The following is a 13,732-nucleotide window of genomic DNA, read 5'->3' on the forward strand; positions in this document are numbered from 1 at the left end:
AATCAGGCTGTGCCCGGAGATGAGAGCAGCAAAACCAAGGGACCTTCATGGCAGGGTAAGAGCATGGCCAGAATGATAGAAATGGGACTTGATAAAACCTGTCAATAAAGTCATCAAAGTGGTCAAAGAGCTGCTTTAACATCTCACCCTCAACACGGATGTTCTCTCTGGATGCAGGAGCATTTAGCAGCAAATGCCAACGGGGGACAGAGGACAGGAGTGAGAGCAGGGAGATGGATCATAGCCCCATAGGTTGAGGACAAGACAACATGAGGTTTATTACAGTATTATGGTCTGGGACACTTGAGCAACGAAGCTGGTGAGGGGGCTGGAGAACAGGCCCTATGAGGAACGGCTGAGAGAGCTGGGGGTGTTTAGCCTGGAGAAGAGGAGGCTGAGGGGAGACCTCATTGCTCTCTACAACTACCTGAAAGGAGGTTGTGGAGAGGAGGGAGCTGGGCTCTTCTCCCAAGTGACAGGGGACAGGACGAGAGGGAATGGCCTCAAGCTACACCAGGGGAGGTTTAGGCTGAAAATTAGGAAAAAATTTTTCACGGAAAGGGTCATTGGGCAGTGGCAGAGGCTGCCCAGGGAGGGGGTTGAGTCACCTTCCCTGGAGGTGTTTAAGGGACGGGTGGACGAGGTGCTAAGGGGCATGGTTTAGTGTTTGATGGGAATGGTTGGACTTGATCCGTTGGGTCTCTTCCAACCTGGTGATTCTATGACTCTATGATTTCTTCCTGGGATAACAGGAAGGAGAGAATATGGAGTGTAGGGGGAAGGACCATTTCTAAGTGGGATTTGACATACTAAACAAATTCTCTCTGACACATGTTCTTTGGAACATCCTGAACAAGGCCTAGCTGGAGTCCTAGCTCCTGCGCCACCCCTAAATGAGAAGGCTCCATGGCCAATCCTCCCAGACCCCTGACACAGAGCGAGGGGACACAAGTGGCTGCTCCCTCTGGTTGAGGGGCAGGCTGTGGAACACACATAGGGAAAATGCACACATGACATGTGCCACTGCATCCCCACTTGTGCCTTGAAACCTCTTCTTGATGGCTGCTTCTTGCAGTTCCCAGCAGAAGCTACAGAGGGTCCTCACCCATCACCCTGGGTTTGGACCTCTCTCATCTCCACTGAGATTTGCGGGTGATTAGGAGGGAAAGCAGCTGTTGGACAGGAAGGGAGAGGGTATGGAATTCTCCAGACAACGAGACACCACAGCTGAAAACACCTCAAAGGGGAAGGATGAAATTTCCTCGAGTGCCTCTCTCCCTTCCACTGCTGCCCTCCAGAAACACAGCATTAATGCACAATGATTTATGTGATTTGTTAGACAGGGAGATTGGAGAGGGGAAAAAACAAGGGAAAAAAAAAAATCAAGACCTGGAGCAATTTATGCATCCTGTCAGCATTCAGCTCGTGGCACCGCGGTGTTGTGCTCCACGTTTATTACAATCTTCCCAATAACACAGCAGACAATTACTATAATTTCTATTTTTAAAGCTCCGGTTCCCTGCGGACCAATGGCTCCCGTTTAAAGTGTGGAGAGGAGCAGGTGTCAAAGGGACTTCATTACATTTATGAGCCTTTCAACGCCGGCGTGCGCCGAGTGAGCTAGCCGATGCCGCCGCCGCACGCTGACAATACCACTAATACGTTTGATTGCTGGGAGCCTGCCTCCAACCAGAATGCATTTCAGAGAGGGCTTTTTCTTTCTGTTTTTGACAGTTTTCCCAGGGAATTGGCACATGTTGGACTGGTGCCTTGGCAATATGGGTTTCCTGTAGATTAAATTATTCAAAGCAGTAGAGGAGGGCAGGCTCTGGGAAACATAACGGGTACTGCCTGCAACATGCCAGCATCAGCCAAAGAAAGAGGAAGGACTGGGACCCCACGGGGGAAAAGCAAAGCGAAAATCCAGTTTTCTTAACCCTGCCCTTTAAGGACAAGCTGTGTGCCTGTAAATGGGGGAGAATCCAATTTCATGTCAAATCTGTCTTCAAAAAATTAGGTGTCATGTCTGAGCTAACACCCAGGCTCCTCACTACACCATAGCACCTCACAAAGCAATTCTTCCCCTTGCCTTCAACACCTTTTTCAAACCAAGATCAAATATCCTGGGAAGACAGGATCATACTCTGTCACCGTGTGGGAGAGGGGCCAGGAGTCACCTACGGAAAGGATGGTTCACCCTTGCGAAGGACTGAAGGGTGGAAAAGCCAAAGAGGCTGCCTTGCCTGGCATACTGCACACAGCAGCCTTCTTAAAAGCTAACAACCTCCAGACCCAAAGATTTTAGTTAAGACCTCGTTACTTGGTTAGAGAACTTGACACAGCTCCACCACCATGTACTTAAAATGCGTAGCACAGAGCACCAGAGGGGATGGGGTGGGCTCTGCACTCCTAGACTCTGTTTTCTACTACCAGGCTCCTTTTCTTAACTTAAATCAACAGCAGAGGCACCCTCAGATATCTTAGTTTCCCACCAAAGTGCAGAAACACCAGGAAAAAGATCCATTTCTGAGCTCAGCCCCATGCTCCTCCCAGGCAACTTAAATTCACTGACGTGGCCATTACTGCGCTTCTGGAGCCTCTGTGGTTATTGGGCTCGGATGCATGAAGGTTACATGAAACCACTGTCCTTTATTGTTTGCCTTCTCAGCAAGAAGCCCTCTAGACAGATCGTTTTAACGCAAAATTTCAGGTCACACAGTGCATGTTTGCAGTCTTGGAGACTGATGGGGCATTTTCATTTGCTCTCTCTTGCCTGCATAATCGCCAGGCTGAGAAGCTGTCTGGATTTCACTTATTATTTTAACTCTGAATGGAAGACAAAGCAATCTGAAAGGAAACCGGCAAATAAATGATTGCTGCCAGATGCCAGCCTCAGAGCATGTTAGTCCAGCTGGAAAAGACAGAGGTTTATACTGCTCCTCCTTACCTTAGCACTGGGTTATAACTCACATTAAATCAAAATAAGCACCTAACAGGTTTCCTAATCCAACACCACAGGATGATGCAGCAGAAAGGACCTCATGCTGGGTCTCACTTCAGGATTCAGCTCAATGCTCTGCCACTGACAGTCAGAGTAACCTTGAGAACATCACTTCACCTCTGGGTGCCTCCTTTTTACCTCTTCTCCCTAAAGGTGCCATGGTGTTAGGGCTCTTCCCTACCATGCTTGCCCAGGGCAGAGGAGCTTCCCAACATGAGCGTAACACAAGCTATGCTGACAATGTCCTGATGCTGCAAATCTAAATCAATGAGGTTTAGACAGATAAACCTGAAAGACAGTTTAACCCGAGTACAATGTGACTTGTAACACAGTCTGCTCATACAGTAACCATCTCACTCCGCTGCCAAGAATACAGCAAGACAGCACAGAAACACCAGCCTGGATCTGAAGTCTGAATTCATGAAGTACCCACAGGGCTGATATTTTTGTCTTCTTTCTTATCTTAATACACATTTCTTTTCCAATGGAACACCGAGGTGCTAGCATAAAATGGCAGGATCCTCCCCTAAGCTGATGCCCAGGTGCACCAGGGCTTCGACAGCTCTGTGCAAATATGCCATTAAGGACCATACTGAAATTCCCTACGGTCAGCGGTAATACTTTATACGTATTCAAGAGCACCACGGAGCTCAGTGAAAATACACACACTGAAAAAGCCTTCAGCCGGACAAAGAGAGGTGAGGATTCAGCGGGAGTATTTGTTTTCCTCTGAAGGCAGCAGAGCTTCCATCAGTGCTTATTTGTGAATATTGCAAAATGCCATTTGTGTCTGAGCTGGAGAGAGACAGACAGACAGAGCCTCTATTTATAGTTAAATAAATCAAATCCTAAAACTTGCCTAGCAGCTGGTAAAGCAGGAGGAGGAGAATACCAGAAGAAATAACATTTTGCCTACAGAAGTACTGAGCGGGGGTTTTCTACTTAGTCCTCCCCCTCTTCCAGGCCCCAAAAGCCTCTTCTTCAGCTCCTCAAGGAAGAAAGCAGCACCAAGTGCCCTGACAAGGTAGGACCCCACTACACGTCACTCTACCCTGGCCACGCACAGAGGACAGTCCAGCCCCCACAACCCTATTTCAGACCTGGGGTCAAAGCCGGGATGAGAGAAGGGAAGGGAGAAGGGCACAGTGTGTTAAACCTCCAGCATTACCAACCTTGTCCCAGCAAACGCTTTCAAGTTCTCACCAGGGAAGATTAATTTGCTGCTTTATTTACACTGTTTGCTGCTGCTGTCCTACCCAAGGAGCGTATTTTCAGTGCAAGCCAGTGAAGGGACAAACCCCAGGATCCAGCTGGATGCAGGCAGCGGGGCAAATCACAGCCAGGCAGCAAAACCTCCCCTCAGCACCCACCACCCCCTGAGGATGGGTTTGAATGGCCTGTCTTGGTTTCTCCTCCCTTTGCCTTTTTTTTGTTAAGAGCTTTTCCCCGACACCACGAGGAATCCTCCCTTGGCTGCTGCAGGCTGAATACAGGTAGGCAGACCCAGCTCTGGGTCTCCAAATCAATCCCTGCCAAGCGCCGCAGCATCATCAGTCATTGCAGGAAATGAAGAAGGCTTCATCCTGCTGGACCTTCTCTAGCTGCTAATTTTTAAACAAATGAGGAAGAAATAACCCTTGATCAAGGGTCTCCCTCTCTTTTATGAAAGGCTCAATAGTAGTAGCTCCCAGCTGCTATTTTATAACCACACTCTGAGGTTAGGGTGGGGTTTTTTTCCCCTTCTTCCTTTAGGGTCTTTCCCTGCTGCTTGATTTAAATCCTCCTGACATTCCACCTATTGTGAGTCCCATCCTCGGCTGAATAAACCACCGTCTGTGTTTTGCTCTCAGACTGCTTCCAGGAAAGGACACCCTGTGTGGTGTTCTCAGGCTTGGACTCAGCGGGGGAGGATTTTGCCTTGACATCTTTAGATGCAAACCCACAGCTTGTACCCACCTCGAATTAAAAATTACAGCTGTGTCACAAGCCTCCTCCTGAAGCCATGCTGTCACTTCTCATTTGCAGAAAGGGGTCCAATCCCCACCTCAAACCCCGCAACGCTGTGAATTAAACGCTTACCGAGCGCTAATGCTCTGTAGCGATAGCAGAGGCACCTCCGCACAAGTGAAGCGGACCAGAAAAGATGCTCCCGAGCATCACATCTGACACAGGCGCAGCTGTATCATGTGCCTCCGCAGCGCTGACATCCGAGAATTACGCTGGGGTGATTTCATATGCGGTAGTTTAAGTTGACATATACTTTCCTCTTAACCATTTGCAAGTGCTCCTACATGCAATCCAAACAACATTTCACCCGCAGAGACCTAAGTGCCTCCGTACACGCAAGCAGCTCTTACGCCAGAAGAGGACGAGGAGGGAAGGGGTGGGGGTGGAATATATCGCAATTCAACCTCATTGTTTTCAAGCTTGGTAATAAGCTGCCTTTTTCATAAGATTATCCTCGAGTGGCACGATGCATGGGGATTGCTGAAGCAAGCTACATGCACAGCTCCAAAGAGGAGTCCAGCAGCTGGTGCTTGTGGCTGGGGGGATGCTCTGGTGGCCCCACTAGCATCAGCCCTACCTGTCCTAAGAGCAGCCTGCTTGCTCTTTAGCACTATCCCCAGCTTGCTGACCACGGCACAGGAGAATAGAGAAGATCAGAGAGAGATTCATTTCTCCATCAACCCCCGTGGTCCAGGACGAGCTCAAGCAGGAGCATCCATGCGGACAGTCTCAGCTGGCTCCATGCAGAGAGCACCTCTCCCCAGCGTTCTTCAGAGATCTCATTTCAGACCTGTCATGGGAAATTTTATCCTGTGCCTGGGCTTCTTTATAGGCAAGAATAAATAAGTAAACGTGCCCCACATCCCATTGTCCTTCACTGCTGCGCATCCTGTGGATTACGAACTGTAACTGGCATGAAAAACTACATTTAAATACAATGTGTATTTATAAGCACACACACAAGTGTGCGCACATGGTGCAGATCCAAAGGTTAAGGAGGGACCAAGACCTCTCTCCGCGCTGTGAGAGAAAAGGGTTGTGCACACATACAATATCAAGGCCTAAACTATCCTGAATTCTATCCGGCTTTTCAGAAAATAAATATGTTAGTGCATTGATATGCAAAGAAATATTTGCCAAAATGGATTTAAAGTGACACGTGGGGAAAACAGTTCACAGAGACGTGGTGATAGCTTTATCAAAGCCAGCCTCCTCCACCCCCTTCCTATTCAAATTTAATTTGGCCTTTATAGCAAAGAATCAGAATTCATCTATTGCTCATGCAGCACCTCAGGCTGACAGGCTCGGTCTTGCAGCCAGAGATGTGCAGGATCAGGCCCTCGCGTACCCTTGGCATCCCACTCTGTGACCCTTTGTGGACCTGGCTTTGCAGGACCAGCTCTACCACCTCCAGGCACCTCTCTCAAAAGCTGCAGCTGCCCAGCTCCTGGTCCCACTTCAGATTCCCCCTCCCTTCCCACCTCCAGACCAGTCCCTGTGTTAAAACACAGAGAAGCAAAGCTGAGGGTTGCCAGAAACAGTTAATATTAGAAACGAGCTTGGCAGAGGCAGAGCACTAGATGAGCACCAGGTACTGGGAATATTACCTTTTGTAATCATTGCTTTATTAACATACAACAATCTTATTAAATCTAATCTAAGTGCTTATTTGGCAGGTTCAATAGAAAAGCCTTAATTGAGCTCACTTTAAATATAGCAACAACTGCTTACTCTGCTTTCTAAGAAGGTGTGAGCTTTCCTGGCGACACCTGCTCACAGCTGACAGCTTGTTAGAGAAGAAGGATGGCTTCTAAAGGTGGATTTTTGCTGGGTTGGGGTTTTCCCAAGGATCAGTTTATTTGGGGATACAGGAAGAGTCGGTAACATCAGTCACTCAAGGAAGGCTTCTTCCACTGGCCAGGTGGGTCCATCAGCCCATCGGAGATGGTTCCTCATTACCAAGAGGCCCAAATGGGAGAGGAAGTGCCATTTGCGTAATGAGCAGCCCAGTTCTATGCTTAATTAAAGCTTCCTAATCTGCTGGCAGTGAATCTGCCAGGAGGTTTGACAGCCTTGGCTGGACCTCTTTCATCAGCCACAGCTGCAGCAGTAAATGAGCGGCTCTGTTGAGCCCCCAGGAGCTGCGCGGGGTCCCGGTGAGGATGAATGCCCCACTTGTCTCCACCAAAGGCACCACAGCTTCACCTGGCGTATGAGGGGCTTCTTCCGACCAGCCGGCGCCTTGGAGAAAGGGCCCATTTTAACAAGCCTGGGACTGACCTAAATAGCCGTATCTGAGCCATCCTTGAAGGATGAGACTAGAGAGGAAAGGAAGAATTTAACTATCTGGACCCAAAGCCAAATCTTGACAGCTGGAAGCCTTCTCTGCCTCAATTCATGATACAGGAGGTTCAGCTGCGACAAGGAGACAGAGACTTCCAAATCCTGCCCATTGCTTTGAGTACTGGAAAAGCTCCATCTCCCCAGGACCTGGTCCTTAAGGGCTGGAGCAGCACGTGGACCTTGTCCTGTGACCAGTGCATGGGGTAGGGGCTCACTATACTAAAAAAACCCCACATGTTCATGGAGGACCAAGGGCTTTCTGCTCACCTTGATGCGTGTGCCGTGCAGGCTGGTGGCTCCCTCACAGCTGCTGATCTTCTCTCCGCAGGTCCACCTCTGATTCAGCAGCTCGCCCCGAAACTCATTTTCTAGGGAGGAGAAGAGGAACACGAGGTCAGGATGCAGAGTCAGCCCAACACCCCATGAGCAGAATCAAACAGAGGTGATAACTGAGTATTTATTCCCTGCCTGTTTTCTTTAGTGGCCATTCAAGCCTTGCCTGAGGGTTTCCATGCCCAAGCAGGACCTCATGGTGCCACTCCAAGGCCAAGAGCCCCAGTTGTGAACCATTCACATTTAGGGTAAATGAAGGATCAGAGACCTAACGGGCCTGCAGGGGCAGCCCGTGTGCGCTCTCAGCCTACACCAAACGCTGTGCAGTGCTGCTCAGCTTGGTCCTCAGGTGGCAAATATGATTTTAGCAGTGAGTGTCACTGATGGGCTGGGCAAAGCAGCCACCAGCGCCAGCCCAGGAGCCTCACAGTGCCCACGGCAGCTGGCAAAGGGATTCTCTGCTGTGGTAGATCTGCCCCAAGATGCCAGTTTGTCCTTGCCTTGAGCCCCACCCCAGCCTCCCATGCCTTCACCCCTGTGAATAAGAGGAGGCAGAAGGGGCTGTGTTTTGGGGTGAAGAGCCTCCGCCAGGGTGAAGGCCCATTGGCCACACCAGCTCAGCCCCCTCTTGCCCGCTCCTGTCCCTCTGCCCAGCCTGGTTCAGATGGCAAAGGCAGCTCTGTCAACACACGAATTGGATTTCCTCTACTCCATGCTGCTTAAATGCATCAGGTCTCCAGAGAGGATCAGCTTGCACGGCTGGGCTGGCCGTGCCCTCTCCACCTCATCTCCAGACCCTGGGTTCAGCAGAAAGGAAGCTCACTGGTTACTTGAAGGATGCTTCTTTTAACCCCTACCTGGGCCACCCAAGGGGCTTTGTGGAATATTGACTTAAATGTAAGGTTTGCCCATGGGAAGTAGATCCTAGAGGGAACAGCATGTTCTGGGTTCCCTTCCTGACATGAACCTGGGGCAGTCAAAGCTCACAGCTGGGAGCCCTGTCATCCCTTCCTTCTCGAAAAATAACCCAGATGCTCAGCTGCTCCGATAGATCCCTGCCAGACTTTCACAACCCAGAGGAATTCACCACCTCCATCCTCAGCACCCCCCACCCAGTCAGGACTGGATCACACACTGGGGTCCCTCAGTCAGGCTGGTTTTCCCCACCAACTTTTATGACAGTCCACCACTAAAACATCAGTCTGTCTTCTTCTGACTCAGGTTCATTCCCAAACCTTGAAACTATTTGTCCACTGCTCCTTTAGAAATAACCACTGGCCAAGGTCAGATCTCAGTTGTGTGAAATCTGGGCATGAATGAGCAAGTTCTGTGAAACCTTTGGGTCACCCTCATCAACTCCAAACAAGAAGATCTGAAACCTAGGAGGGACAAGACACTGCAGGAGGGGGTTGCCTGGGTGGCATCCAGTTCCCATACGTGTCCTTGCTTTTGTGGTCTGCCTCCCAGCTGCGAGAGCATCACCACCCTGTCTCCAAATATATGGGGAGGTTACATCTGCTGCGGCAAAGCAACAGGGTGAGAGACAGGTTCCTTCAAGAAAAGATGCAGGGTTAAGGCTTTGTTTCCTAATAAGATGCATCACTGTATATTTAAACTGAAAGACTAGAAGAAAAACATATCAATCTTCATTTGTTCCCCAAGTGCGAGAAAAGAAAAAGAGAGGAAGATTTTTTTTTATCTTTGTTCAGGCACATTTTTCATGGGAAAGGTGAAAGCTGAGTTAACAAGGCAGCAACGTGCTGAGAGCAGGCTGGGTCCTTCAGCGTCCCATGAGACAACACGGGCTCACTTCTCAGAGTCAACACCACCACAGTGCCAGGGACCAGAGAGCATCCTTTGGAACCCATCTTTCATGTGAATTACAAAAAAAAAACTTTCACCCTCAAATTTTTCATCTTCTCTAAGCTACAAGAGACACCCATGGGCTCCTCCACCTACTCTGCACTGCTTGCTGGCTAACGCCTATGCCTTTTGCAGCACATCACCCACACAAACTGCTCTCTACAGACACCAACCGCTGCCCTGGAGAACACAGACAAGTGAATTGGCTTTGCTACATGGCCTCAAACCCATGGTGCTGTGAGGGCTTCTCTTCCAGTAGGCAATGCGAGTCTTATCTCTGACTTAAGGCTTCGGTATCAGATCCTTCCTGCACCACTGAACCCACTCGCACAGCCCCTAGGACTCAGCACATCCCAACCCAGCCTGCAGAACCATCGATTGCCCCATGCTCTTGTTCAGCCCTTGCCAAGAAGTGCTGGATGAGCCTTGGAGGAGGCTTTGAGTAGCCTGACGCAGTGGTGCTTGGAACTGGATGATCTTTAAGGTCCCTTCCAACCCAAACTGTTCTATGATTCTATGAAGAAAAGACTCCTCTGAGCCAATTCCTTGCATGAGCGCCTGCCGGTTCAGGCTTCACGCAAGCAGGAGTGCTTCAGCTATGAATCAGGGTGCTTCTTTCCAGGGAGATGAATTAAACCTCCATAGGGATCAAAATACACTGAAAAAGCAGAACCCAGCTTCTTTAGCAATTCTTCTCCATTCTTCCCCGATGCCAGGAGTGTTGGTTTAAGCCCCTCTCAGGGCAGAGAAATACCAGCTATTCAATGTAATTATCGCTGTTTACTGCGGCACAGCTATGTTCAGTGCTTCAAATTTAGCTTCCAAAACATGCATTTAAATTAAGATTTAATACCGGATGTTAATTGTATATTGCACAGTAAATGACTGATCATTAAAACATATTAATTGAGGTTTAACAGCTGTGTAATAGATATTACATCTCATACTTATCAGCAAATATGATTTAATAATCAGTTAGGATGGGATGTATGGATGGGAGATGCAGCAGGGCCAATTAGATCATGGGCGGCTCTTTGTTGTTCACGTGCTAATCTAAAGATACTTGGAAAGGATGTTGGCAGTCACCAAGCACATGTTTGATGCTTTCACCTGGGGAGTTTGACAGGCCAGGCCCCCAAGAGTTAATTTCTTTAAAAGGAGAAATGGAGGAGCCATGAGCAGCTATAAAGCTGGGGCTGAGCTGTGGGGACCCCGTGACTGTGTTTGCACCAGCACCAAAGTGGGGAGCCGGTGAATCCCACTGGATGCGGAGCAAACACTGGGAGATGATCATCCTCCCCTAGTACGTGGGGAATCCAGCACATGCAAGAATCATGACCAACCTGTACTTCTAATAGTAACTCTTACTTGATGCAAGCTGACAAACATCATGGTCCTTGACGAGGGACATGTACATCCCAGCTCCTATGCCTTGGGCTGCTCTCTGGGGCAGCTCACCCAAGCGATCGGCCTCCTGCTGCTCCCGTCTCCTGGCAGCACCATCACATTGACTCAGCACATCCTGCTCCCACAGCCTGGAGCTCACTGCTCCGCATCCCTGCCTCACTCCCAGCTGTGCCCCCTCTCACTGGAGTGCAGAGCTGGATTGCTGCACTGCATGCCTGTTCGGAGACCAACAGCTCATCGTACCAGTGAGCTGAAGTTTTAATCCCAAACACACAACACTGGCTTAACCCACTGTGCTACCAAACCTCAGGCTGCAACATCAAAGGTTATGAAATCTGTGATGCACACTGTCTGATCTTTTATTTTCCCCTCACCCAAAGGAAAGGAAGGGTTTTGATTTCAGCAGGATCAAACCTTTCTAATGCTTTCACTGCCAAACGGACGCTTGCAGCACGGTGCGTGTTGCTGACCCGCTAAGCGATCAGCTCAGCACCAGCACAGCTCAGAGGTGTTCGCTGCTGACAGCCACATAGAGCCTTGCTCAGCTCCAAGAGTCCTAGGGGCATAGAGGAGAGGAGGGGAGCTCCAGGGTTACCATCTGGGAAGACGGGTCGTCACTAGCACGATGCCACTATCTCTCTGTCCACAGGAAACTGCCACCCTCCTTCCAGCCATTCCTGCAGAGCCCAGGGGCCAGGCAGCAGCCCAGGGAGCATCCCCTGCCTTGGCTCCCTCCTCCAGCACTGCACGCAGCACAAGTGACTCACATCCTCCTTCCTGGCCCCATGCCACCTCACCTCTTGGCTCATCCTGCTTTTGATGCCACCAGCTGCCACCTCTGCCCAGGTGGCTGCGTCAGCCCCTGTGGGTCCCTCAGCCGTGCCAGCTCACGCTTTGCCCCATGATACCTAGCAACTTCAAATGCTTTTGGACTCCCTTTGCCAGGTTCTTGATGGGAAAAAGGAATCATCCCTTTCCTGTGGCCCTGAGATATGACAAGAAAAAACTGGCTTAAACCCAGGAAGATTCAGATTTCCCAGACATGAGGACAAATCGCAGTAGGAAGGGAAGAAGCACCTACACCTGCTTCTTGCAGAAGGAGCAAAGCCCTCAGCAGTGGGGGTCAGCGGCTGGTTAAAGATCTATGAGGAGCAGGGCATGGTCATCACCTTAGTGTGGGACCAAGCACATCCAGACCCCTGCAACAGCTGTGTTGCCATCCTTTAGCCAGGGTCCTCTCTCCATACCTGCCCCGCAGCTCTGCACACTGAGCCACAAAGTGCACTGGGGAAGGATCAACATCTCACCCTGCTTCTCTGTATCACCCAGAGCTACTGGAGCTGAAGCCCTCAGTGCACCTGCGATGCAAAGGAAGCAAATGAGGCTACAGTTTCTCCTCATTAAGAGCAATATTCATGCTCCAGTGTTCACAGGCAGTTAATAAGACTTTTTATTAGAGTCTTTTTTTCTTCAGCAAAGTGGCAGAAGCGCACTAACAGGGCTGCACAAGGTATAAAAGAAGGTGGTTTTCATCTTCTATTCCTGTATCACTTGTGTACTCCTCAAGAGAGGAGCGAGTGCTTCATCCCCACAGTAGCACTGCTGTCTGTGCATTGTTCTTAACTACATTGATCAGAAAGATTAAACACTGGTCAACATCCCATCTTCCCCCGTCTCCTTGGGGGAGCTGTTAAAATGCAAAGCCGCTCTGATTATGATGAACAGGGCCACCAACAAGAGGGGAAAAGAGATGAGGTTCTCCACTGGAGAACCCCTTTGGGGTCACCAAGGCTCAGGGCAACAGCAGGGCCTGGAAAAGCTCTTGGCTGATGGTGGCATCCTCCAAGACGAGAGCAAGACCTGAGCCACGGGTACCTCTGCCTCCTGCCCTCACCCTGCCAGCCACTAAGAGTTGCCCAAAGAGTGTATCGTCCTACTGCAATAGCAGGAACTTCACAGGAGCCTGCTGATTAACTCCTCTCCAAACATGCCTGAGCCTGAACAAAATAATAATAATTGAAGAAAAGAAATAAAATATCAAGCAAGCCCTGGCTTATCACTTCCAAACAATGAGCGCCAGCATCCTCCCTTGTGCCGCGCTTATCCACAGCGTGAACGGCTCCTGCCACCGGCTTCGACCCCAGCATCCACCCTTCAGTGCGTGCAGAGGGAGCCCCGCTCAGCGACGCTCATCTGCTTGTGCCTGGCGCGTGTGCAAACAGGCGTGTAACGTGTCAGGCACGCAGGAGAGCATCTCGGAGAACCAGGATGCTGCTTCTTTCTTTTTGCACATTTCCCTCATTATTTCGTTCTAATTTGGCTTTCGTGGTACCTCCTCTATTCAATAAAAGCAAAATGCAAACTGCATCCCTTAATCTCCAAAACAGCAGCTCACTGCTGAGAAAATAATATAGATGTAACTTCCAGCATCACACACTTTCTTTTCCATTTATATGCAAATGCCGACCTTTCACCCAAGCTGTCTCAAAGAAGTATTTCCTTAAAAATGCAAATAGCACGTTGCAGGCAGTTACTCTGGCTGAGTCTTTCTTATATTATTATTATTATTTCTTTTAACCTTACCAGCACTGTAAAACACAACTGCTAAACTGCACCCTGGTAATAATTACTTTTCATATCAAATCGAAAGCCTCCATGGAGCCGATGTGTCGAAACACCAGCAGGAGAATTCAGCACAGATGAATTTTTAGAGGTGGTTTTGGATAAACGTTTCTTGGGTCTGGGGGAAGGAAACAACTCTAAGATGTGTGGTTGCTA

General features: G+C 49.5%; 1 protein-coding gene across 5 annotated transcripts in view; it reads right to left on the reverse strand.

Moving 5' to 3' along the window:
- The window catches only part of MYT1 (myelin transcription factor 1), a 66,577-nt gene that overhangs the window by 37,242 nt on the left and 15,603 nt on the right, over positions 1–13,732 (reverse strand). For all 5 annotated transcript variants that reach the window (XM_069871675.1, XM_069871679.1, XM_069871678.1 and 2 more), the window contains exon 2: positions 7,619–7,719. In XM_069871675.1, the coding sequence (XP_069727776.1) occupies positions 7,619–7,719 (101 nt within the window). The remainder of the gene's footprint in view (positions 1–7,618; positions 7,720–13,732) is intronic.

This window comes from Phaenicophaeus curvirostris, chromosome 18, assembly GCF_032191515.1.
Source record: "Phaenicophaeus curvirostris isolate KB17595 chromosome 18, BPBGC_Pcur_1.0, whole genome shotgun sequence".
Lineage (NCBI taxonomy): Eukaryota > Metazoa > Chordata > Aves > Cuculiformes > Cuculidae > Phaenicophaeus > Phaenicophaeus curvirostris.